Source organism: Colias philodice, chromosome 19, assembly GCF_061535455.1.
Source record: "Colias philodice isolate Cphi_HAF_F1 chromosome 19, ilColPhil1 Martin Lab GWU primary, whole genome shotgun sequence".
Taxonomy (NCBI): domain Eukaryota; kingdom Metazoa; phylum Arthropoda; class Insecta; order Lepidoptera; family Pieridae; genus Colias; species Colias philodice.
Window position 1 is genome coordinate 9,482,140 of NC_143104.1, and position 25,923 is coordinate 9,508,062.

General features: G+C 32.3%; 4 protein-coding genes across 6 annotated transcripts in view; 2 read left to right on the forward strand and 2 right to left on the reverse strand.

Annotated features, from left to right (window-relative positions):
- Positions 1-542: 542 nt before the first annotated feature.
- The window catches only part of Impbeta11 (importin beta11), a 73,728-nt gene continuing 48,347 nt past the window's right edge, over positions 543-25,923 (reverse strand). The window contains exon 18 of the transcript XR_016317111.1: positions 543-899. The gene's annotated coding sequence lies outside the window, so the exon portion shown is untranslated. The remainder of the gene's footprint in view (positions 900-25,923) is intronic.
- On the forward strand, positions 4,602-9,007 carry LOC149480125 (serine protease snk-like). Its single transcript, XM_089707495.1, has 7 exons — positions 4,602-4,725; positions 5,704-5,766; positions 6,156-6,244; positions 6,686-6,856; positions 7,068-7,275; positions 8,260-8,426; positions 8,811-9,007. Exons 1-7 carry the CDS (start codon positions 4,647-4,649, stop codon positions 9,000-9,002), a joined length of 969 nt encoding a protein of 322 aa, XP_089563621.1. The 5' UTR covers positions 4,602-4,646; the 3' UTR covers positions 9,003-9,007.
- Positions 13,708-21,961, forward strand: LOC149480126 (serine protease snk-like). 2 transcript variants are annotated; one of them, XM_089707535.1, is made up of 9 exons: positions 13,708-13,821; positions 15,196-15,257; positions 15,520-15,631; positions 19,211-19,273; positions 19,446-19,564; positions 19,825-20,013; positions 20,321-20,540; positions 20,824-20,981; positions 21,419-21,961. In XM_089707535.1, the coding sequence occupies exons 1-9, from the start codon at positions 13,773-13,775 to the stop codon at positions 21,653-21,655; spliced, it is 1,209 nt and encodes a 402-aa protein (XP_089563661.1). In that variant the 5' UTR covers positions 13,708-13,772; the 3' UTR covers positions 21,656-21,961. The 2 variants fall into 2 exon arrangements, with proteins under 2 accessions (XP_089563661.1, XP_089563663.1); XM_089707537.1 differs by lacking the exon at positions 15,196-15,257 and having other exon boundaries at positions 13,718-13,821.
- Positions 21,878-25,469, reverse strand: LOC149480127 (serine protease snk-like). 2 transcript variants are annotated; one of them, XM_089707538.1, is made up of 9 exons: positions 25,258-25,469; positions 25,125-25,186; positions 24,651-24,735; positions 24,291-24,353; positions 24,107-24,183; positions 23,528-23,707; positions 23,167-23,386; positions 22,562-22,725; positions 21,878-22,202 (listed from the first exon to the last, which is right to left on the reverse strand). In XM_089707538.1, exons 1-9 carry the CDS (start codon positions 25,292-25,294, stop codon positions 22,017-22,019), a joined length of 1,074 nt encoding a protein of 357 aa, XP_089563664.1. In that variant the 5' UTR covers positions 25,295-25,469; the 3' UTR covers positions 21,878-22,016. The 2 variants fall into 2 exon arrangements, with proteins under 2 accessions (XP_089563664.1, XP_089563665.1); XM_089707539.1 differs by having other exon boundaries at positions 22,062-22,202; positions 22,567-22,725.

Below are 25,923 nucleotides of genomic sequence, written 5' to 3' on the forward strand. Positions count from 1 at the left end.
TTTTTATTATGTATGCGTATTGGATGCGTATATTATTTAAAAATGAAATTATAACAAAATAAAGTACATATTTAGTGGTATTTATTTATTTTTATTGGATATTTTAGATTATTATTCAAAGAATTATGAAAAATAAACGCTTTCGAATGAAATTCGTACTGAATGAATTTTGCTTAAAGAATAAAATAATAATAGATTAACAAATATCTACATAAAACCATTGTTAAGTTAAATTCGATCAATATAATAGGCATTATTACATTTTGACATAATGTTATGGTAATGGAAGAATAAAAATATTAAATCGAAAAATTTTAAGATCTTACCTACTCGGTAAAATAGTGTATGGTCATTTAGGTTATCTGACGCACTCGAAATGACGTTTCAAATACAATTATAGTAGAGCCATTATAATAGGCAACATTTGACAGTTCAACAAAATACAAAAACGTAACCTAGTAACGACGACATAGAATAGGTAACATGATATTTCGTTTTGTTAGAACTGCGCATTTGCTAAACTTTTTTCAATTACGATTATATATTTATAATAATAATGACCGATACAAGTAATTTTAAGATTTCATTTTACTGATAAACCATTCTAAACATAATAAACAATTTCTGAATTGAAGAACTGACATCGTTACAATTTGGTGTCAATAAACTTTTTTTCTTTTTAAATACCAGAGACGTTACTCTAAAAATCGAAATCTGAAATCTAGAATCGAATGCATTGATTACTTGTGAATAAAAATCATCATAAATTAATAAATTCGATTGACAAATGTTTCAAATCCGTATCGATTAATTCACTTTAATCGATATTTTTAAGCAGGTTACCTCTCTTCGAAGATAAAATTGATAGACGTCAAATGTTGCCTATTAAATTGGCTCGACTATAGAATTGGTATAATGTGACGCGATATTGCGCGTGTGATGCTAGAGCCAGGAGAATGGAATGCAGTGACGCGCCACCTTGTATTTTCAGCGGGAAATTTTGTTACCTAATAGTGTTTACCAAAGATGGTAATAAGGAAGTTTTCGTTATATTTGTTCTGTGCTTTTTTTAATTATGAAGAAGTGAAATTTCATATACCTAAGTATATCAATAGGTAAATATTAATAAATAAATGTAGACATTTAGTCATCTAGGAGAAATACTAGCGAAGCCGCGTCTGGAATGCTAGTACTACATAACCAAAATAATGGTATTTCCCATATGAAACAGCATAATACTGTGAAAGAATCAATTGCATTTGTTAATAAATAATACCTATAGTGCAATTGAAACCTGTGGTAAATGCTATTTGGGAAATCCTAACTGTACTAGTAACATAGGTAGGTATATCGCCGTCATAAAATTGTGACAATACAATTTATTGCAAAGATCCTTATAGCCAACATTATAAAAGACTAGATTTCCGCCCGCGGCTTCGCCCGCGTTTTCAAAGGAAAACCCGCATAGTTCCCGTTCCCGTGGGATTTCCGGGATGAAACCTATCCTATGTGTTAATCCAAGTTACCCTCTCTATGTGTGCTAAATTTCATTGTAATCGGTTCAGTAGTTTGTACGTGAAAGAGTAACAAACATCCATACATCCATACATCCTTACAAACTTTCGCCTTTATACTTAATAGTATTAAGATTAAGATTTTACATTAACATCAATTTAAATCTTTTTAAAAATGATTCTAGCAAAAATTTTTTAGACACTGGAGAGAAATTTTTTCTGAAAAATATAGAGCGTAAGTTCGGAAAAAATATTGCGTCATGTTGTATAGAGTTAACGCGGTTTATTTGACATAAATAAAAAATAAAAATACTTTAAAGGATTATTATTTATTTAAATATTTATCAGCATACCATGTACCAACTAAACGAGCTAGAGCTAAGAGCTAATCCGAAATATTAAGTCTATGTTTAGAATTTTGTTCCCTCGTAAATTTAAGAGACAAGAATGTTCACAAAGTCGTCTTCTCATAATCGTGGCCAGGAATTTTGCCGTTAATATCTTAAACCCAAGTAGCTTCGGGCACTGAGATGTACGAAAATATAGGATTAGGTATTATGTACGGAAACTGGAAAAGTCTTGCATGAAAGAGCTTTTTTTGGACAGGCTGTTTCGTTGAAGACTTTTTTTGGAAAAGTAACATAGTCTTGAACCAATTGGGATACATAGGTATATGTAGGTTTAATTGATGGACGCTCTTGTTTTTATATCACAGATTAGTAAATAGCTACTGTTGATAAGTTATGTTAATACTTTTTAAGAATGTGTATGATATCTTCTTGAAACAATATTTGACAAGTACACAAAGACTTTAAATACAAACTTAGTAATACTTTAGAATTTGCAAACAACCTTATAAAGCTTTTCTATTTCCACACAACACTTACAAACATTTTAATCGCACTTTATAAATAGATGCCACATCCATCCATCCATACATGAATGTCCGAAAACCACTTTACTTGATGCAATAGTTTCGAGTTATCCTACACTGTTACAGTTTCTCCCCATTTCGCTCTATTAGGCAAGAAACAGTCTTAACCATCCACTATCTGGATGTCATTTAAAATTCTTCTTATAATATAGCCTTAAGTTAGCTTTAAATCTAGTATCTAGAAATCAAATGGTATAATTTTATATAACTGAATAAATTATTTGTTTGAGCGCGCTAATCTCAGGAACTACTGAACTGAACCATTTTCATCTATAAAAAGTAGAGTCATACTTCTTAACTAAATTCGAAAGTTACTCTACCTAGGTGTTTTTACACAGTCACTGCAATGCAAACTTTGAAACAGATATAGGTACCAAAACTTGTAAGGAAATCAAAACATGATACGAATGAAACGGGGGGTCAATGTATGTATCTCTAATAGCTGTGGATGGAAAACTAGCAATTTATACATGTGCTAAAACAAATTGTACGAAAATACGTATCTATTTCTGTGTAAGAATATATCGTATCCAATGCCCACTTTTTGAAAATATTGCGTTATTTTATTTTGCAGGACTAGAAAAAATATACAATGAGTATGTTATGTACTAACAAAATAAAAAAGTGGCAAAGATGAGCAGATACTTAAAAATAGCATATCGTCGGGAAACGATTAGATTTCGTAATCTTGATACTTAAAAAAATATAGGAAAATTGCATTTAAATAAAAAGATATAATAATGGCATTTTAGAGGATGCAACTTTTTATCAAAATTGTCACTAGAGAAAAGTAGTCGATACACAAGTAGCTACGTAATAAATACCTACTCAAAATTACATCTTTTATCCTTATAAGTGAAGTCCCGTGTCCCCGTAGTGGGGTAAGGGGCAGATGCATTATTCATACATCTGTTTCACTGATCGATTTTCTTTAGGGACAAGTAGGTGATCAGCCTTCTGTGTCCTGCCAGACCGAGACATTTTTTTTTTCTTCGTCTCCACCGGGAATCGAACCCAGGACCCCTCGGTTCTACGCTCAAGCCCCAACCACTGTCCCAAGGAGGCTTTTATCCTTATAGCGTATTATAATTTCGGCTACCTTTTAAGGTCAATGACAGACGTATATTAAAAGCCGAACCAAATCATATAGTCATTAAGGGACAGTGCTCCGTTACGATCGTGTTTAATATTGATATACTTAATATATTATAAATAATTACAATAATACAAAACTTAGTGGCAATGTTCTACAGTGAAAAAGCAATGTTATTTAGAACTATATTTATCGGATTCATATTGTTATTATGTGCATCTGGTTAGTATTTTTATATGATAAATACTTTTGATATTATATTGATAACCTCTTCATCGTGACAGTTATAATACGTATAATGTAATAAATCATACGAAAATAGATGATTTAAATAATTGAACATTTGAGATTTTTGTACTCTTTTATAAAAAAAAGACGGGTTGCACTGGGGGAGTGCCGGCAGAAGGGAAAACTTGATTATTAACGTTGAGCATGTTTGATATCCATCCGTCTTACGCTTTTTCGATCAGGTCACGTGTCCTGACGCGAGTTTAAGATTTTATACCCATTACAGAAAAAGTGCTCAACGCCGCTAAAGAAGTTTTCACTTCAAAAAAGTATAAACAATGGTCCTCCAATACTATTGTTTAAAAACATTATCCCGCATCAAGCCATAATAAAATTAAATAGAAAGATTTGTCACTTCTTATTCTATAACATGTAAAAATAAAATTCACAGTTTCAATAGAAATAGACGTTTCATGAAATAACATCTTATTATAACTACTTCATGAAGTAAGACGAATTAGCCTAGTCTCTCAATCTTGTATTTGTGTTTCTCAAAACAGACATTATAATAATTAAATAAATTACTTAATTTTAGGAATGAAACTCGATAATTTATTTATTCAACTTCTTTTAGAAGATTAGATAATTTAACCAGATATTCAGTAAGATAAGCAGTAACATAAACAAAATTATAAACACTAACATTGATTCTTATTATAATTTTAATCTTTCAGATTCGAAAAGTATATTAAATAAAAACAATTCACTCTTTCGTATAAAATATTCAAAGATAACTTCAAGCGACTCTTCCGAAAGGGAAAAAATTATCTTTCGTGATAATCAGATCCAGTATGAAACGACTGAAGGAGCACAGGCAATGAGAATGCACGAGGATCCGTGTGCAAAAGTTGTATTACCAAAACCACGTATGACAGGCGGAAGAATTAGTGAGCGTAGTGAGTAAAAACTTTATTTCATCAAAACTTAACATATACAATACTAGATTTTCGCCCCAGGTTTCGCCCGCGATTTCAAAGAAAAACCTCGCATAGTTCCCGTTCCTGTGGGATTTCTAGCTACCTACATACCAAATGTCATTCTAATCTGTTCAGAAGTATTTGCGTGAAAGAGTAATAGACTACAGGCCCGTGTTGAAAAAATTATGGGTCATTTGACCCACCACCTGACCTATCTAGAATGATATAAGAGCTTAAAATAATAAGATTCAGCACTATGACGTCACTTGTAAGCTGTCCACCTGAGTGCAGATGAGAATTCGAAGGTTCAGGTAGAGATTTTCTCCCCTTGTCTCCATGATTTTTGTACGGCGTTGCGGAATAATTGATTAAAAGTAGTATAGAAATAGTATGACACAGATGCCGTACAAAATCAAATGACCAAATTTACCCCGGCTACTGTCGAAAAATAAAAATAAATTCCGACTTTGTGAACCACCATTTTTGTACGGCATCTGTGTCATACTATTTCTATACCTACTGATTTTAAGCCATTATTCCGCAACGCCGTACAAAAATCATGGAGACAAGGGGAGAAAATCTCTACCTGAACTTTCGGATTCTCATCTGCACTCAGGTGGACAGCTTACGAGTGACGTCATAGTGCTGAATCTTATTATTTTATGCTCTTATATCATTCTAGATAGGTCAGGTGGTGGGTCAAATGACCCATAATTTTTTCAACATGGGCCTGTAGTCTATAACAAACATCCCTCCATGCTCACTATTTTAAGCATATATAATATTTGTTGGATTAGTAGGATAGATAATTTGAATGCTGAAATTTGGTCGGGCATAAATAGAATATCTATATTATCTGTATCATATATTATATCATACACATAATAAGCGATTTTATTTACTTAATTATTTGATGCATATTGTTACTAATTAATTTTATATCTATTAACGTTTCAGAATGCGCTCAATATTTGTCAGAAATGTTAAACCGAGACACATTAAGCGATAGAGAAGAAAGATGTAAGTAATAAAAAGTTTATAGAAACTATTAATAAACCTTCAAAATAAGAAGTAAAACACTGTCAACAATTAAGTTTGTGTTTAAAAATACTTCATATCCTTTAGCTTTATATTGAAAGATTATTCGTAATTAATTAAAATCTCAATTTAAAATTGATGCAAAATATTAAAATTATTTTATATTTTAAAATAATACTAGCGGTCCGCCCCGGCTTCGCCCGTGGTACATGTTTACGTTTTCTCTACATACGAACCATCCTCGTACTTCAAGGAATATATTAAAAAAAGAATTATCGAAATCGGTTCAGCCGTTCTCGAGTTATGCGCTTACCAACACATTTTGCGATTCATTTTTATATATAAGATTATATATAAGATTATCGTTTCAGGTCTCATGAAACAAGGCAAAGTATCAAACCACAGATCATTCACAATAATTAGTAACCATGCGACGAAACCAGGCCAGTTTCCACACATGGTATGTATGAACATATTATGGTATGAACTCACTATTGACTTTCAGTGCTGAAAAATAAACTTAAGACTTTACAAAACTCTGTAATAAGGGTATTGACAAAATTGCTGTAAAAAATTATGTATTAATAGTATGTTTACGCGGAGTATGATGGTTCTGTTACCATCTCTGTACAATTTCTCAAATTTTTCCTTTCCATTTAATTCAGAACAATCGAATCCATATAATTTTTATTTGTGAGAGATTTTTTAGATAACACTTAAGCAATTTTAAATGCATTTAATCTAATCTTGTCGTTAATTACAACAGGAATTGAAATAACAGTAATTTAATTTTGTTTTGTGCTTTCCGGTATAAAAAAATCTAAGCATAATATCCAAAAACACTTGTATTTTAATATGTGTTTGTTTGTCCATATTTAAGCAGTGTTTTCTATACTTTCAGGCTGCGTTAGGATGGCGCAGAAAACGAGGAAACAAGCTTCTGTTCCTATGTGGAGGTTCCTTGATCAGCCCCAACTTCGTGCTGACAGCTGCTCATTGCACTTCTATAGCGACCAAAGACCTGGTCACTGCAGATCCGGAAATCGTTCGTCTTGGAACTAGAGTTATTAAGGTATATAAATTGCAAAGCTATTAGAGCTCAAGTTTTTAAAGGAAATTAAACAAAATATTTTTGATCTAAAAATTAAATATAAATACATGAACCCAATTGTATCAACAATCATAATATTATATTTCATAATTTCTAAGTAATCACACAACAACAACTGTTTTAGTTAAGTATTTAGTCTCTTATACCTAATTAACAAAATTCGCTTTTACAGCGGAAAAAATACGAAACTCCCGTCGACGTTAACATAAAGAGAATCATCCGGCATCCATACTGGGACTCGCCTAAGAAATACTACGACATTGCGTTGTTAGAACTGGAGACACAAGTGCAGTTCACCAAGCTGATACAGCCAGCTTGTTTGCCGCTAAAATTCTATAAAGCTGTCAATGCCACGGTCACTGGATGGGGAGCTACAGATGGTAAGATATATTGTTTATGATAGATTGTATTTATTAAATAAAGAATAGAAAAAATCGATCACGAGGCGGGACTCGAACCCGCATTACGCCAATCCAGGGCGGATGCTTGACCAACTCAGCTACTCAACCATTCATTATATTAATTTATTGTTTTTCTTTTTATATGTAATTTGTAATTTGATTTAATTTAATTTTATTTTTGTAATATAATTTATGTAATTTTTTATAATTAATGTAATTGGTGCAATACCGTTTTAATTATAATAATAAATAATAAATAATACTCGTGACCTGCCAGAGCAATCGAACTTATTCTATTCTTTCAGTTTTACGTATTTATAGCTAAGCCACGTAATTGAACTAAGGTAAAGAGGTCCTACATCGGTTGGCTCTACATAAAAACTGACAACTTTTTCAGAATGCAATGTAGTACAAGCCCTACAATGTCTAAAGCCTAAAATTTTTTGGTTGGACATGGTAAACAGCATTGTAGCTTCAATTTTAAAATCTTCAAACTCAAACTCAAACTCAAATATTTATTTATTCAATTAGACTTCTTCTTTTGAAACGTCATTAGGTACATATTTTTAACATTTACCACCGATTCGGAAAGCAGTATCTACGGAGAAGAATCATCTTCATCCCCCTATCCAATTAATTCGGTCAGTTATTAATATGGTGCATGTACAATGATAAAAATTAATGGTATTACCACAAACAATTTAAACACAGTACTTATACCCTTAAACCAGGGATCTGTCACTTTAATCGTTGTCTAATGTCTATGTGAAATACGACAAAACCAGATTAAATAGAACCCGCGCTCAAAGATAAGCCCTGATTAAAGTTTTTTTTTTTTGTGGTAAGACACTAATGGCACAATATACAGATACAGAGTTTACTATGCAATAAACTGTTTAAATAATATATGTTAACATGTTTAATTCTGATGATTTTGTATCCAATTGTATCCTTTGTTTTCAGCTCGGCTAGCATCACAAGCGTCAACGTTGCAACTAGGGCGTGTGGACATCATAGACACGAAACTGTGCGACCAACTCGGCTTCATCTACCGGGATAGAAACTGGTGGGGCCTCAAGGAGCACCAGATGTGCGCTGGCAAGATACAGGGAGGGGTGGATACTTGTCATGTAAGTCTGTTTATCATTACCATACACAAACATACATACAGACATTGACTATCACTTTTCGCGTTCATTTCAACAAACTCTATTTATTTTCAATTTATTTAACAGGAATTTTTACTCAAAATTATACCAATAAATAAGGTATTTTCACCTTTCAATAATAACGTCTACACATATTAAGGTTAAATCTTAACTGTACATAATCAGCCGATATTCTCCCAATGCATAATATCTTATATTGATTTACATCATTTTCGTGTAAAAATTTTCGTATTTTTTACTACTAATATAAATTCCAATAATATTCGGATAGCCCTTTGTGATAAATAAATCGCAGTATCATTTCAAACGTAATATTCATGGTGTCATATAATATTTTGTTTACAGGGTGATTCAGGAGGACCACTTCAAGTGGAACTCAAGAAAACGCAGCACGAGGGAACTATGCACATGGTCATTGGAATAACGTCATTTGGATTCCAACGGAACAAATGTGGTCAGAAAGAACAACCTGGTATTTATACTAAAGTGGCCAGCTTTGTTGACTGGATAGAGGGTGTTGTTTGGGCTGGCCAATAAAATAATAAGTAATATGGCATAAGACAATATGACGGTCATGAATCATGATATATGTATTACGCTGAGCTTTCGGAAAGTTGTATCACCCTGTATATTTTCATTTAATTTTATTAACTTCTCTTCTGCTTGTCAGAGCATCTTGTACGATTCTAATTGTTGGACTAAAATTTTGATGATTGAATAAGTGAAATTTTATTCTTAGGTATTTCTTGTAATTATCATTATTAGCAATATTAACAAAAGTACCTATTTATTAGCTAGGTTCTATAGAACAGTAAGTTTAGAAAATTGATAATAAAAGTCTCAATATTCTGAATTTGAGTAAATTTACTTAGGTAATTATTTTTCCTAAAAATTATGTTTTGCTATGAATGTTTTACGTTTAATATTTTTGTATCCATTAAATATAATATTTTAATACCTGTTTAAAATGTTTAAAATACTTAAAAAGAACTAAAATTAAAATAACAATAATTTATTTATTCGTAGATATTATTAGATCATTTCCATACTATCAATTGATTAACAGTAACAGTAACTTTATTTAGTGTGTAATATAAATTATGTAGTATTTAAGTTCAATGTGATATTTTTTATTAAATAACATTTTGCTCAACTTAATATCTAAGTATTTATTGTTATTTATTGTAGGGTTGATATTTCAATGTCCTTATCTAAAGCATGACTTCGTTAGAAAACAAAAGAAAGAGATAATTGTAAAAATCATCCCATAGTTTTTGTAAATCATACGGGTATATTAATAAGTTAAAAATAAATATACTTACCTTTATTTGTATTTGAAAAATTGTGAATGTTTCTCGTAGTAAGTAATGAAGAAATGTTAAGAATGAAGAATTTTAACTTTTCGAATTTTCTACGACTGGTAATTACTATGTAGGTATGTTTAAAAGCGAGTTTAGAATAAATTTAGAAATGTATTATATTTTAAATTAACTTAGAATGGGTAATAGAAAATTTCTAACTATAAAATGTCTCGTTTAATTTTAAAAGCGTAATTTTTATGAGATTAAATAAAATGATCTTTCATATACGTCGTCTTCTATATAAAAATAAGTCGGGTTTTCCTTCCTGACGCTATAACTCCAGAATGCACGAACCGATTTCCACGGTTTTGCATTCGTTGGAAAGGTCTCGAGCTCCGCGAGGTTTATAGCAAAGAAAAGGTGTCTCTGGTGGCGAAACGGAGTTCGCCCGGTTTGCTAGTCGTTTATAATTAATTGAATATGCATAAAGAAATTGTATTGCTTAGAAAAAATGCATGTTTTTTCTAATCCACTCATCTTTTTGAAGTGAAACTTCTTTATCGGGGTTGGACAAAAATTTAGTGTAACATTTTTGCGTTACGCCGAACGCGTGACATTTTTGCGTTACGCCGTACGCGTGACATTTTTGCGTTACGCCGTACGCGTGACATTTTTGCGTTACGCCGTACGCGTGACATTTTTAAGGTCATAAAGAAGTTTCACTTCTTACGTGTGTACTCTAGTACACGCATACATTTTTTTCTATTAGGTACTGAGCTAAAAAAAAATATTAATGTAAAAGTATTAATGTTTATACATATATTATGTTTATTAATTTGTATATCTAGTAATCTCTATAATAATAATTATGTAGATTACGAACAATTTGATATTTCTGCATTAGTTTATTAAAAATGTACATAAACATTTATTCTTATAAAATTAATTTTAGAATTATACGTATCGTCTGAAATATAAGTTGATTCAATAAACTTTGTGTTTTATTTTATTTACCTCTATTACATAATTATACTTATAAGAAAAATGTACATTAAAAACAATTCATTCCACACGTATCCCTTATCTTAATATATATAAATCTCGTGTCACAATGTTTATCCTCAATGGACTCCTAAACCACTTAACCGATTATAATAAAATTTGCACACCATGTGCAGTTCGATCCAACTTGAGAGATAGGATAGTTTAAACATATAGGTACCACGGGCGAAGCCGGGGCGGACTACTAGTACCTACCTAATAAATAGCTACTTTTCGTAGAGGATATCGTAATATATTATTATATCAAGTTAAACTCTAAATATTTATTAATAAGGTTCTTAAACATATCATGGTCCATGGCTATATTAATACAAATTATCAAAAATACCGTTTACAGTACTTCTATCGATAATTTTATGGCCCATAAATTATTTTCCATATTATAACTTTGATAAAAAATGACTTATAGACTAACATATTTTTTAGTTAAGCAGAACTTTTAATTTAGGAGCGTTCAAAACCTAGCTAAACATAAAACATTGTAATATTAAAAGGATAAAATACTAATTTGTATCCAAAAAAAGCAATTGAAAAAATATATTAGGCCTTTCACATTTTATCAATTTTATATTTACTAAATAATATAATAAACATTTTTTAAGTTCTGAACCATTATTTTTTTAATTACTCTGCGAGAGGCAGGAAAGCGTATCTGGCCTTTACTGTATTCAATAAATCTATACCAATATTATAAAGCTGAAGAGTTTGTTTGTTTGTTTGAACTCGCTAATCTCGGGAACTACGGGTCCGATTTGAAAAATTATTTCGGTGTTAGATAGCCCATTTATCGAAGAAGGCTATAGGTATATATCATCTCGCTAGCACGGCTAGTATATTATAAAAAGACTAGGTTTCCGCCCGCGGCTTCGCCCGCGCAGTCAAAGAAAAACCCGCATAGTTACCGTTCCCGTGGGATTTCCGGGATTGCGTCATTTTCCCGGGATAAAAAGTAGCCTATGTCCTTTCTCGGGTATCAAAATATCTCCATACCAAATTTCATGAAAATTGGTTCAGTAGTTTAGGCGTGATTGAGTAACAGACAGACAGACAGAGTTACTTTCGCATTTATAATATTAGTATGGATTAGTGACTCTATCTAATTGTTTATATTATATTGAGTTGAATGATGCTGAGTATTCGGATACTACCTATAATTATATTTTTAATTTTATTTGGTAAATACTTGATAATTAATACAATAGCTGAAAAAGTTTAGTTTCGGATATTCCGATATTTAAATTTACGTTTTGTTCTTAGTATTTCAATTAATAATCAATTTGTTTTGAACATAATTGTCTGGTTTTGTCTGCAGTCTGACATAAAAGGCCATGAAGTACTATTGTATTTTATAGCAAAACAGGATAAAATTTGACACAAATAGCTGGAACTTGGCGTCAGCTTAATAATTTATCCTAAGGATAATATTATGTGTATAGCGTTTACAAATAAATTCTTATAAATAATAATTTATCCTAAGGATAATATTATGTGTATAGCGTTTACAAATAAATTCTTATAAAATAACTAGCTAACCGGGCAACTGTTTTTCTGCCAGGAAACCCTTGATACTAACGGGTAAATATAAACTATAGTTTACGATCTATTCTGAAACCTACTAAATATACACAAAAAATATAAGTTCATATAATTAAATATATTATGCTCTGTAGAATCTCAAACCTTCAGACATATATTAGTAAATAGTTATTCTTCAGCCCCTTAATTGAAATCAGTCACCTTTGCAAGAAGCCACTACTATAACCAATGCTCTCAAAAAATATCAGAACATATGAATATACAAACCTACTTATAAAAAATAGAACACGATATAAACAAAAACGAGTTTGAACTCTATACCCGTTTTGAAAGGTGCCATATCACACTAGCGGATTGCGAGCGGTTTCAAAGCGGAGCGGGTGCGCAACGAATACGTTGCGGGCGCGCAACGAACACGCCGCGGTTGCGCAGCGAATTCGTTGCGGACGCGTCATTTTGTATACTCTCGCACAAAAGCCAGCCCTTCCGCCTTGCCTAACTTCCATTCAATATTTCCATCGTTTCTGTAGCACTCAATTTTTTAACCGTACTGTGGAAATGCACTTACTTAACAGTTAACTAAAGATGTAATAACAACTGGAGTTGTTAAAAAAAGGTGCTATAAAATTGAATTACTAGGACTTTTAGAATGTACCATACATTCCAAAAGTATGTAACGACTGACCAGTATAATCTCTCCCATAGCAACGTATGTTATAAAGAGATTTTGTGAACCTAATTATGAGCAAAGTGATAGTGAGTTGCTGGTTGCTTGATAAAATTTTCTATTCACTGCTATTTATCTAATAATAAGATAGCCCTGTTTTAGTTAAGGAGCTTTAACATTTATTTCACTAATGAACTTTCTTAATGAGCAATTAAGTTATCTGATTGCATTTCGACCAAGATTTAATAGATAAAACAATACCCTAAACATTAACATGTTATGAAACTCGTAAAAAATAATGATCTCATAATTATTATACTATCACAAGTTATAAGTAACAACCAGCACGGATTCCATTTTGTTAATGAGTGTACATGACTGCGACGTAAACGTTGCGCATCTGCCACGCGTCCGCAACGAATTCGCTGCGCAACCGCAACGTATTCGTTGCGCACCCGCTCCGCTTTGAAACCGCTCGCAATCCGCTAGTGTGATATGTCACTTAGATAGCTCATTTATCGAGGAAGGCTATAGGCTATATACCATCACGCTACGACCAACAGGAGAGGAGCCACGGGGGTGAAACCGCGCGGAGCGGCTAGTTAATATAATATAAAGAATGTCTAACGTCATAAGACCTGTTAATATAATGCGAAATCACATGGGATTTCCTTAAACGAGTTGTAGCAGACATGGCGACCTGCAGTTTATAATAATTTAATATTATTTATTTCTGTGATAATGTATTTACTAGTTTGTTTGTTTGTGGCATTCATCTGTTCTAATGCAGGTAATATTTTTGTGTTAAGGTCCTTTGTATTAAGATTACTTTTATGTTTTTTTTTAATTGCATTACACGCTTGTTCATGTTATCTAATGTTGATACTTTATGGATATTAAATGGCGTAGGTAATTCTGATATTCTTTAGTCATACACATAGGTACATTCATCGTTTCATTTCAATTAGTATATCTTAACCAGAACTATTTATATCGAGCTTTTAATTTTCGACACGATTATTTCAAAATTTAAAAAATGAACAATTACATGTTACATAAATATAATATAGCTCGTTGCTTTAAAACAATTTGGATATTAAATTATTTTAATTTTCGATGTCATGAAAAAGCTATCAAAGAAAATAATTGACTGATTTGTACATAAACGTATGCGTAAAATTACTCACACGTATTTGTAGGCGTTGCTATGGTTACCACACTACGTCAGTTACCAATTATAGTAATAAGAGTACAATAGGTACATATGATTACAATATAATATGTTTTCCTATTTATATCTGTAACAACAAGCTCACCACAGCCCCGCTAGAATAGACGCTGTTTATTCGTATGTTTTTCAAAAACTTATTTTGCTGATCCAGGCAGAGAAAAATCCAATATATCTAAAATAATTCAAATCTTATCAATAAAACAGTGTGGTTTTAAATCATCAATCGTAATCACAAAATAATGAGTATTGAAAAAACATTGAAACTATTGAAGTATCAAAATTTAAAAATTATATTACTATATCCATACTTTAATATTATAAATGCGAAAGTAACTCTGTCTGTCTGTCTGTTACTCAATCACGCCTAAACTACTGAACCAATTTTCATGAAATTTGGTATGGAGATATTTTGATACCCGAGAAAGGACATAGGCTACCTTTTATTGCGAAATATGTACCACGGGCGAAGCCGGGGTGGACCTCTAGTACATAATAAAGTATATCCTTTATTCTCGAAGTCATAAGGATAATACAGTCAAGGAATTATTGTTAAGATATGACTATTATGTTAGGCATAATAAGGTAGAACCGAATGCATTTATGTCTGTTTGTCTGATAAATAAAATATTATATTCTACTAGCGGCCCGCCCCGGCTTCGCCCGTGGTACATATGAAAAATAGATGTTGGCCGATTCTCAGAAAATTTCATGAGAATCGGTCCACCCGTTTCGGAGGAGTATGCAGACTAACATTGTGACACGAGAATTTTATATATAAGAAGATTCTATAATTTAATATGAGCAATTTCTACCTGACTCTATAGTTGATTTGAAACTCGGAAAGGCGCACAATGTACATTCCTGGGCATATACGGAAATATATCGAAAGCAATTTGCATCCTTGTGTTTACATATTTCTGCTTTTTTTTTCAGAAAGACTAACAACGGATTTTTCTAATGATGATATCGAAGCATTTATCCTAAACGCACTGAAGGTATTTAAATTGGACTTTATACTAGTATAACAAATTAAACCACCAAATAAAAATCAGAAATAATCCTAATCTCGATTAATTGATTTTAACCAATACCGCCAACGATCATTTAAAAAAGTAACTAACTCTTGTTTAACCATGCATATCTTAATATTCTATTCGGTAAATAAATTCCTATTTAAAAAATGAACAAACAAACACATGTAGGCATATAATTTTACCTTTTAACATGAATTTCATAGTTTTCATAAACAATTTGCAGAACAATGAAACAGAAGCATACGACTTCAGTAATGCGACAGACGAAATTTGTAACCCGGTAATGGCTACTAAGCCAGATTTTAATGTTCCTGGAAGAAGGATAAGCGAAGCGAGTAAGTTATTACGAACTATGTACTACAAATCTTATTTTTATTTATTACATTAAGATATAATATAAATCTAAATTAATTAACTAAACCGACAAATGCGGCTGGTTTTTCATATAAATAATATACTATAAAAATGAATCGCCAAATATGTTGCGTGAAAACTCGAGAATGGCTCTACCAATTCGGCAAATTTTACGTTTTTTTACGGCAGAACTATGGTTCTTATGGAGAGAAAACAAGAAAAGGGTGCAGGGGGGCAGAGCAAAATCTGTCGGGGCAGTTAGTACTTAATATAAATAAATGATGAATGAACTGATCAATAATGCCAGATTATTCCAAAGCGTTGAATTCAATACCACTTTGGCATAAACCAAGTTTTCCTATAGCCAAAATAATGTATGTGATTTTGCTAACAAAATATTCAAATACCCGCATACAGTGACTGCAGATAAGCCAACCTGCATTAAGTACAAACTAGTGGTTTAGTTAAACGTAGCGCAATGACAATCGAGTTCCAACTCATTCAATTGTTTAACATAAAGTGACGGTTTGTAAGCAACTAACCGTTTCGTAAAATAACTCATTCGGCAATGTATTCGTGACATTTTAATGTCGTCGCTTTTTCGTCGCAATTTACGAGAGTAGATAGTTTTAAACATGTCTTTCGAGACATAATACTTATTCCTTAAGGGCTGATTTTTCAATCCTTGGTTATCCTTATTCGTCGAATAACGTATTAAACTACCATTTATGAAAGGTATTCTGATTGCCCGTATTTGACAGTTTATAGGTGACATTTTAATATTATCGTGTAATACTTTATTGGACGGGTAAGTTTTATCCAAGGATTGAAAAATCGGCCCTAAATGGTTTTAAATATTGAAGTGTACCCAATAAATTGGTCTGCGAAAAATTAATGCTAAATTCTTATTTGGTTGCTCTAACAGTCAGTCTTTCCCAACGTGGGCGATAACGCCCCCTTGTGGGCGCTGCAGGCCTAAAGGGGGGCGGTAAGAGACCCAGAAAAAAAAGGGGGCGTTGTGTAGGGCTTTGGGGTCGATTTATAATTTCATCTACCTAGCTAGGAAGACTCTTAGAAACCGACTGAGTTCTCGACTTCGAGAGTCGACATCTTGTGAACATCAACTAATATTAATTAAGATATAGCTCAAAATCGGTTCGATATAATAGACCGCGGGCAATCATGTTTTAACAAGTTTTTGTTAAATAATCCGATTTGTACATTCCTGTATCAATCGGCTGGTTCTATAATACTTGTTCTTGCTTGTCGAGTACGATTGGGCGTCGAATGAGATAAACGAGTTTATGCACGTTTGATGTCTTATTCCTGTTGGTGCGTGCTGCTTATGCAATCCTATATAAACGACGTAAATTTATTTTATTTTCATTTGCGGTTTCGCGCATAATAGATAAGCAGTACTTGATTTCAACACTTACGTATTTCTCAAAACAAAACAATGTCGGAAGTAAAAAAGAAGAGACGGCAATACTCTGCGGAATATTTTAAATTCGGATTTATTGAAAATCCCACAAACCCGTCGTCGCCTTTGTGTCTTCTATGTCTAAAAACATTTTCGAACGAAGCAATGAAGCCTTCAAGACTGCAAGATCATTTGAATAAAATGCATCCAGATAAGAAAGACAAGAATGTAGCATTTTTTCAAGACCTAGAGAAGAAGCATAATACTCAGCCAAGTGTATCAAAACTATTTTCGGCGGCTGCTAAGCAAGATGACGACGGACTTCGAGCTTCGTACAATATCTCTTTGTTAATTGCTCAAAAAGGCAAACCACACAACATCGGAGAAGAGTTAATTTTGCCAGCAATAAAGGAAGTAATAACTACTGTGCTTCATAAACCGGCCGCAGATATTATCCGAAAAATTCCTTTGAGTAATAATTCTGTGCAAAGACGAATTGATGAAATGGCTGAAAACATTGAAGAATCATTGTGCAATCATCTGAGGACTAGTCAATTCTCAATTCAGCTCGATGAGTCCACTTTACCAACTAATGAAGCGTTGTTGCTATCTTACGGGAGGTTTATTAAAGATGAGAAAATACGTGAAGAACTATTGTTTGCCAGAAATTTGGAGACAGATACAAAAGGCGAAACCATATTCAATACATTGGAAAAGTTTTGTGAAGAGAAAGAGATTCCTTTGAAAAATATTATATCAGTTGCTACGGATGGCGCTCCGGCTATGACAGGGCGCCATAAAGGCTTCATAGCGTACTTAAAGAATAAAATTCCAGCTATGTCCTTGCTATACATTGCGTTATTCATAGACAACATTTGGTTGCTAGAAACTTAAGTGAACGACTATTTCAATCACTGCAATATGTCATCAAAGCAGTCAATAAAATCCGTAGCAGCTCTTTGAATGATAGATTATTTCATCAGCTTTGTGCTACTAATGACGAAGATTTCAACCGTTTGTTGCTTCATACTGAAGTTCGTTGGCTGTCAAGAGGCAATTGTCTGATTCGATTTTACAACCTGTTTGACTCTGTGATAGAGTTCTTGTAAACTAAAGATACAGAACTGCGCAACAATCTCATAACATCAAAGAATGATATAGCTTACATGACAGACCTGTATAAACTGTTCAACGACATGAACCTCCAACTGCAAGGCGATGAACTAAATTTAATTAAAACAAAAAATGTCGTTGCTGCTTTCGCAGCCAAACTGCTTCTGCACAAAAAGAATATGGGCAGACGTGAGTTTCACAATTTTCCGAATTTATCAGTATTTTGCAGTAACGACGACTTGTTTGCCTACTGCCAACATTTGGAAAACCTCCACATTGACTTCACCGAACGATACCAGGACATTTTAAACTTGGAAATACCAGACTGGGTGTTGGATCCGTTTTCAAATGTCAACACAGCAATGTCACCTCAGCTGGAAGAAGAACTTATAGAATTGACAACAAACGAAGAAACAAAAATCAAGTTTAAAAATGGATATCAAGAATTTTGGCTACAAAAACCGATCCCACAATTGTACCCTGGATTGTGGTCAATTGTTCAACGATTCTTGATAGCATTCCCATCGTCATATTTGTGTGAACGTGGATTTAGTGCTGTGGCAACGCTGCTTACTAAAAAGAGAAATCGTTTGCGTGTTACCGAACGTGGCGACTTGCGGCTGTTTTTGAGTAAATTGGAACCTGATATCAACAAACTTATTGAACAGCATCAGATTCAACCTTCACATTAGTTTTTATATAAGAATTGATTATGTTTGTTTTATTTTCAATAAAAGATACTCTTCTATAAAGTTGCGTTTCAATAATCAGTTATAAGTACTTAGCGTTTTTTAAGTATGTTTAAAAAGGGGGGCGTTAAAAAATAATTTATTCTTAAAGTGGGCAGTAGACAAAAAAAGGTTGGGAACCCCTGCTCTAACTCAACAACAGTTGGGCCGATTTAGTTAATTTTGTTATTGAAATGTTTGTCGTAGCTGGGAAGGTTTTAACAGTCAGAAACAAAGTAACGGGTGGTAGGAAGTTTACCAGGTGATAAGTATGTTATAAATATATTTTTTCATTTCAGAATGTTTAGAATATATATGGGAAGTGAAAAATATTGAAGACCAAATAGAAGCAGATGATAAATGTAAGTCATTTATAATCTCTATAAAACGGAGAGCTTTTTTCCCGGGGATAACATAGAAACATAATGTAGATAGATTTATTAATTATGTATAATATACAGGTGTCCCACTCCCGTCACATTACATCACGACAGAATACTTTGTATATATTAAGTACCTGTGATATATTTTTAGGTCGCATATATCTCATATCACAAATCAAACGGGGAGTTATTCCAGAGGTGTTCTTATTCATACCACCGACCGTTATCTTTGGAGGACGTCCAGCGGAACCAGCTGAGTTTCCTCACATGGTAAGCTACTGCTGTTTTTCGTTCATCTTTTTTGTATTAAATGTTGGTTGGTTGGTTGCTTTGAACTGGGTTGTCACGGGAAAAGGAAATAAGAGTTGATAACGATGCAGCTAACTATGAAGGAAACATAATATAATAACATAACATAAGTATATAATGATTTCAACTACCGTTAATAATTTGTATGAATTTTAAAAAATACAACCACAAATTCGCAGGTAGAGATTCAATCAATATTAATAACCACATTTTTTATTCAGGGTGCGATAGGCTGGCGAGGCAATGGACAATCCAAATGGGTATTCAAATGCGGCGGTTCGCTGATTAGTGAAAAATATGTTCTAACAGCTGCACACTGTACTTGGCTCTCCTTGGTGTATCACCAAGATGTGGTCAGTAATACTCCTGAGGTAGTCCGGCTTGGCGTGGAGAATATAGAAGAAGATGAAGTAAGGATTACTCATTTGTTTGGAAATTAATAATTTTGATGTAGATAAACATATTTTTGACACATTCAATATAAGGATTCAGTTAAGCATAATGTTAATTTTGCTAAATAAAAAGCTTTCATTGAACCCAGAAAACTACAAGACAATAAAAGTAACTTGAAGATATCCATTTTTATTAAATATCTGTCATTAACCTGGTATTTTTTTTTTTTTTGGCTGAAAATTCTTAAAAACCATTATCAATTTAAACTAGAACCAATTCAATACCACATTTTCTGGCTAAACCAATCAATGTTATTTTTACCAGTTTCGTATCAACGGTGACCCAGTTGACATGACAATCAAGAGAATCATAACCCATCCTCGCTACAAGCCTCCCAAGAAGTACTATGACATAGCTCTCATCGAGCTTATGGATAAAGTCAAGTTCGCTCACAATATCCACCCAGCTTGCTTGTGGTCCAAACCACCGAGTCAGTATCTAGGCCAAGAAGGAATACTATCTGGATGGGGTGTCACTGAAAACGGTTCGTTGTTACATCTATTTTTTTTATTATAATAATCGGAAGAAACATTAGTATCGATAACATGAAGGGTTATTTATATGTACTATCCTTGACCACAAGTTCGCGATTTTATACCTTATTAAGGCTGATTAAATTTAATCACAGTTAATTTTTCATTTGCAGTTGAAAAAATCGTAAATAAAATAATTTGTTTAGAATTTGAGCCGTATTAATTCCTTTCTCGTCCTAAATTAAATCAATTATTTTGACTTTTTCTTATTAATCTAAATTAACCTTTATTTAGGGAAACAAGCCACAGTCCTTCAAACGGCAACTGTAGACATGTTGAAGTACAGCGAGTGCAGTCCCGTACTCCGTAATTCCTGGAACAGGAATTGGCACGGCTTCGCGAAGCACCAGCTATGCGCGGGAAAACTCTCTGGCAAGGTTGATTCGTGTCAGGTAATTAGCCTCTTTCAATTTTATATTAATTTTGTCTTTCACAAACAAGATATTAGGAAATTTATGTTTAAGCATTTTACTATTTCATTTGTTTTCGATTTATCCTCATATTATATTGAAATTTGTATAGATAGATCTTTGATAAAGTCTCTTAATATAGACAAAGGTATCAAAACCATAACATTGAAGATCAAGACACCTATATTGTCCTTAATAGTAGGTAGTGGCAGATAGATATTACGTTTCTCCCAAAAATAATGAACATCATACATTTCCTTTCCCATCAAGTTGCCTGGTAGAGATTGTTGCTTAGCAATAAGGCCGTCTCTTGTACAAACGTTGCCTTTCTTTTTGTATTAATGTTATTTTTGTCATAATTTATAAATAAATAAATGATAATTATTTTTTTTTATATCAAATATATTTGTTTCTTACAGGGAGACTCCGGAGGCCCCTTGCAAATAAAGATAGATACGGGAACCAATTCTTCTATGAACTCAGTTGTTGGAATAACATCCTTCGGAATTAAATGTGGTCAAAAAGATAAACCAGGAATATACACTAAAGTATCAAGTTTTTTAAATTGGATCGAGAAAACTGTATGGGGTACTGAAGAAAAGGAGGAAGTTATTAAATTACTATTTAAAAACAAAAACATAACTAACTTTTCATAGAAGAACTTGAAACTCGAATAAATTAACGAAATAAAATTATAAAATCATAAAGGCGTAAAAGGAAAAAATATGCATCCACGAATTATTAAACCCCAGTATTTTATTATCTGTGAACAAAATGATACCATTTCCAGAAAGACTAACAAATATTTTGTGTGCACTTCGATATTCAAAATTACGAAACAAATAAAAACAACAATCCGTTATATTTATGTTTTATTTCAATCACAATCCTCGCCACACCACATGCTCGCTGGGCAGATTTGCCCTTGCGTAGCCCATGCCAAACAAAGTGACTTCAATGATAAACTATGTAGTAAGAAATAAAACGCCATTTTTTAATTTTTGGTTTATATTTCAATCACAATCCTCGCCACACGACATCCTCAATCCAATCAACGAAGCTGGACACTCTAGTGTACACGCCGGGCAGGTTTGCCCTCGCGCAGCCCATGCCAAAGGAAGTAACGCCAATAATAAAGTGCATGGCACTTTGCGTTGTCACGGGCAAAGGTATTTTTGCCTGCAGTGGCCCTCCTGAGTCACCCTGAAATAAATTCACTGGGTTTTCAAACATCAAATGGTAAAAGTAAACATTATTGTCATTTCAGACACGAAAACGTTTCAATTTTAATAAATTTTAATAATATTGTCGTTTCATCGGTTCAATTCTAATCCTACGTCTATTCAAAATCTATACATGAAACACATGTGAAATATTAAGTATCTCTATGTAATAGAATCAAAACAATTTGATATTAAAATTAAATCTGTGGTTTTGATTCTAAAACGGAACCGCACTCAATACATAATTGTAGTTCGTTTTAAACATAAGTCGTTCTTCAATGTTAAAGAAGATGAATGTTAATCTATAAAATACACAAAAGACGTCCACTAAAACAATACCTGACATGTGTCAACTCCTCCTTCTAATTTCCCCGCACACACCTGATGAGACTGCAAGCCGCACCACAATCTGTTACAAGACGTATGAAGTAATTCACTGCAATGATTTGAATCTATAATATCTACAGTTGCCGCTTGTAATTCAGGTGATGTAGTTTTTCCAGCTGCAAAAATTAAAAGTGAATGTTATTTAAACAATATTATTGTACAATATAATTACGTACGTAAGTACAATATAATTTTTCGTATTTCATTATTAGAATAACTTTTATTTTGTCGTAACATGTTTTTCTGTAAAAGAAAAATGTAAATAATTATTTTTAAAAAGAAATTATTGAAATATATTGTAACTACATAGTTCTCAAATAAAAATGAGATATCACGTATACCTACATTACCTAAAGTTGAGTTTTTCACAGAGCTATATTTAAGGCTTAATTAATTAACTTTTGGCTTGCGGTCAAACTGCATGTCACATAGGCGAGAGTGATCTAAAGTGCTTAGTTTGGAAATACTCTACCTAAAATATGTGCAATGTTTCATGGTGTGATTGTGCTTTCCGAGTCAATAATTTAAAATAACTGACAGATACTTCAATATTTTACCTGTTTCAATGACTCCCCATCCAGTGACTGTAGCTTCTTTTGCAAATTTACTTGTATCGTAACTATTCCATAAACACGCAGGCTGAATCAAATTCGAAAACGTTATTTCTCTTTCAGTAACAATGATAGCAATGTCGAAGTATTTCTTTGGAGACACAAAATTCGGATGATTTATAATTTTTTCGATTGGCACGTCATAAGGAAATCTGCCGTTGGTAAACTGCAAAAAATATTCCAAAATTTTCATAGACTCTTTCTCTTATCTTTTGAGCATATTAAGAGCATATACCTTGACTAGTTATTATATAGTGGATATGTAGACTTTCGAAATTTAAAGATTCCAACCAAATTCAACACTAACCACATCAACTATATTTTTATCCCCAAGCCGTACTATTTTGGGTACTGGATCTGCCAATGATGTGTCACGTTTCGATGCCCTGGAGCAATGCGCAGCTGTCAATAAATGCTTTGTACTGATTAAAGTACTGCCACATTTGAAAATCCATGTGCCAATCGCTGCTTTCCAACCAATAGCACCCTGAAAACATCGGCAAAATATACACAAGCAATAACTTGCGCAGAGTTTGTGATATTTTCCTCTATTCGTTTATCGTTAATTATTTATTCATGGCCTATCAATTATAGTTGTGTGGTTTGCAATGATAAAAGATTTGTTTTTGTTAGGATTTACCTCAAAGACTACTTGAATTATTTCAAAATATTGGGCTCAAATTATTAGTAGTATAGTCTTAAGTTTGTTATCTAACTCCAGTTATATCTGCATCGAAATCTCATAATTATTTAATAAAGTTTGGGAAACACAATATTGCTAACTTGTTCTTCATAAAACTGATTTTTTATATTATTTCACTTCAATATCTTTTTTCAATTAATTAATGTAAATCTTATTTACTAATCTACATATATTATAACTTACCATATGCGGGTATTCCCCAGGTTTTGTGATGTGTCCATGTATTATAGCCGGTACATTATCCCATCCGTATCTATCACCTTTAAAAAAGAATTAGTCATAAATCATTCAATAAAATGAAGAGATGATTCAATCAACTAGAATCCATTATTTTATGTTACATATTTCATTTTTAAAGATTACTTACATATATCTTCTTTTAATTCCTTATCCGCACGTTGTTTTAATTCCCAAATGTACTCAAAGCATTCTGAAATTATTATAATAACGTTATGTATTATAAAGCTTAAAATATAAATCTCTCACGTATTCGGGATTTTTTTTTCTATTGTATTGGTTTATGAAAATAATTCAGTTAATTTTTATTTTTTAACAGAATCTTTAAAAAAAATACGAATAAAAAATATCACAGAAATATGTCTCATATGTGTGTAAATTACTTTTTAAAACTTAAAACTCATTTATATTTATCCCACACAACACGTTATGGCATATTCACAAAGATAAAAAGTTCCTGTAGAATTGTAGATTAATAAAAATAACCTACTCGCTTCACTAATCCTTCGGCCAGGTGCAGCGAAGTCAGGTTTAGGAGGTGTTGGAGTCTCACAAAATGTATAGTTCATTGGCACCTGAAAACGAATAGAATTAACCTTTATCAATAACCTAGATATACCTTTTATTTTATATTAACTATATTTTTATATTAATCACATAATAGGTATACACCATCTCAAAATCGATACATTTTTACATACTTTACAGAGAAACTATCAAAATTTTTAATTTGGGCTTTGAAATAGTAATTATATTCATGTCAAGATGTGTTACCAATCATAAAAATATTAATTTATCCACATGAAAAACAGAAACTTTTACAATAGCATAAGAATAATACACAAACTTTCATAAAGCACCGCTCTTTGCTAGTTTAGTCACGATAAGCCCGCCTGATTGTGATCGTTAAAGTTATTATCAATAATATGTTATATGTGGAAAGGATAGTAGCAACAGTACCCACATTGTAATATTGTCTCACTCGGCGACTTCCTAATCCAGCATCCGCAAAATTAACACACAGCACTGTAAGTATTACAATCACATAAGTCCATGTTCAAATTATAGAAATAAATATCATTTAATAAAATAATTACCATTAACGATAACCAAGAGCACTATAAAACACGTCATGTTTCTATACAGCGCCTAGAGTAACTTCAGCCACAATTCATATTATTATTTGTAATAAGCAAGGGCATCAAAAAAACCATTTATAGTATTGTTTATAGACCTCGCTCAATCGATACAACGTGATGTCTTAAAGCTTAAATAACACTGGTAATTACCCAGCTGTTTGGGAAGTTCTGCAAACCAGTTTCTGTTTTTAATTACCTACTGGTAGCTAGGGTTGGCACAGCATTAATTGACCTTTACATTTATAACGCGACATAATATCGTCATATAAATAAACCATTTGTATTTTATCAAAACTTTTTGAATGTGTAAGTGTAGGATTTTAAATATATTAAATATAATACTTTTGTATGCTAATCTAAATTTATAAAATTCATGAAGAACAACCAAACATCTAGGAAAAAATGTCCATCTAAGAAAAAAACACGTTTGATGTGAAGTTTCCTTATAAAGTATTAGAAATTTACAAATTACTTTGTGTATGGAATTTAATTAATTCACCGCGGAACTTATTGGTTTTTTTAAGTTTTTCTCAATTATTATTATTAGCGACAACCTTAGTTCTAACACATTTAGGATTAAATAATTGTGTATTTTCTTAACTATTATCATAAGATTTCTGAGAA

Coding starts and splice junctions, on each gene's coding strand:
- LOC149480127 (XM_089707538.1), bottom strand. CDS start 25,294: ATGACGTGTTTTATAGTGCTCTTGGTTATCGTTAATG. Junction 25,187..25,257: donor GCTCTTGGTTATCGTTAATG/GTAATTATTTTA, acceptor TAATACTTACAG/TGCTGTGTGTTAATTTTGCG. Junction 24,354..24,650: donor CCGAAGGATTAGTGAAGCGA/GTAGGTTATTTT, acceptor TAATAATTTCAG/AATGCTTTGAGTACATTTGG.
- LOC149480125 (XM_089707495.1), top strand. CDS start 4,647: ATGAGAATGCACGAGGATCCGTGTGCAAAAGTTGTATTACCAAAACCA. Junction 4,726..5,703: donor CGGAAGAATTAGTGAGCGTA/GTGAGTAAAAAC, acceptor TTAACGTTTCAG/AATGCGCTCAATATTTGTCA. Junction 6,857..7,067: donor TTGGAACTAGAGTTATTAAG/GTATATAAATTG, acceptor TCGCTTTTACAG/CGGAAAAAATACGAAACTCC.
- LOC149480126 (XM_089707535.1), top strand. CDS start 13,773: ATGTATTTACTAGTTTGTTTGTTTGTGGCATTCATCTGTTCTAATGCA. Junction 15,258..15,519: donor TTATCCTAAACGCACTGAAG/GTATTTAAATTG, acceptor AACAATTTGCAG/AACAATGAAACAGAAGCATA. Junction 20,014..20,320: donor AGAATATAGAAGAAGATGAA/GTAAGGATTACT, acceptor TATTTTTACCAG/TTTCGTATCAACGGTGACCC.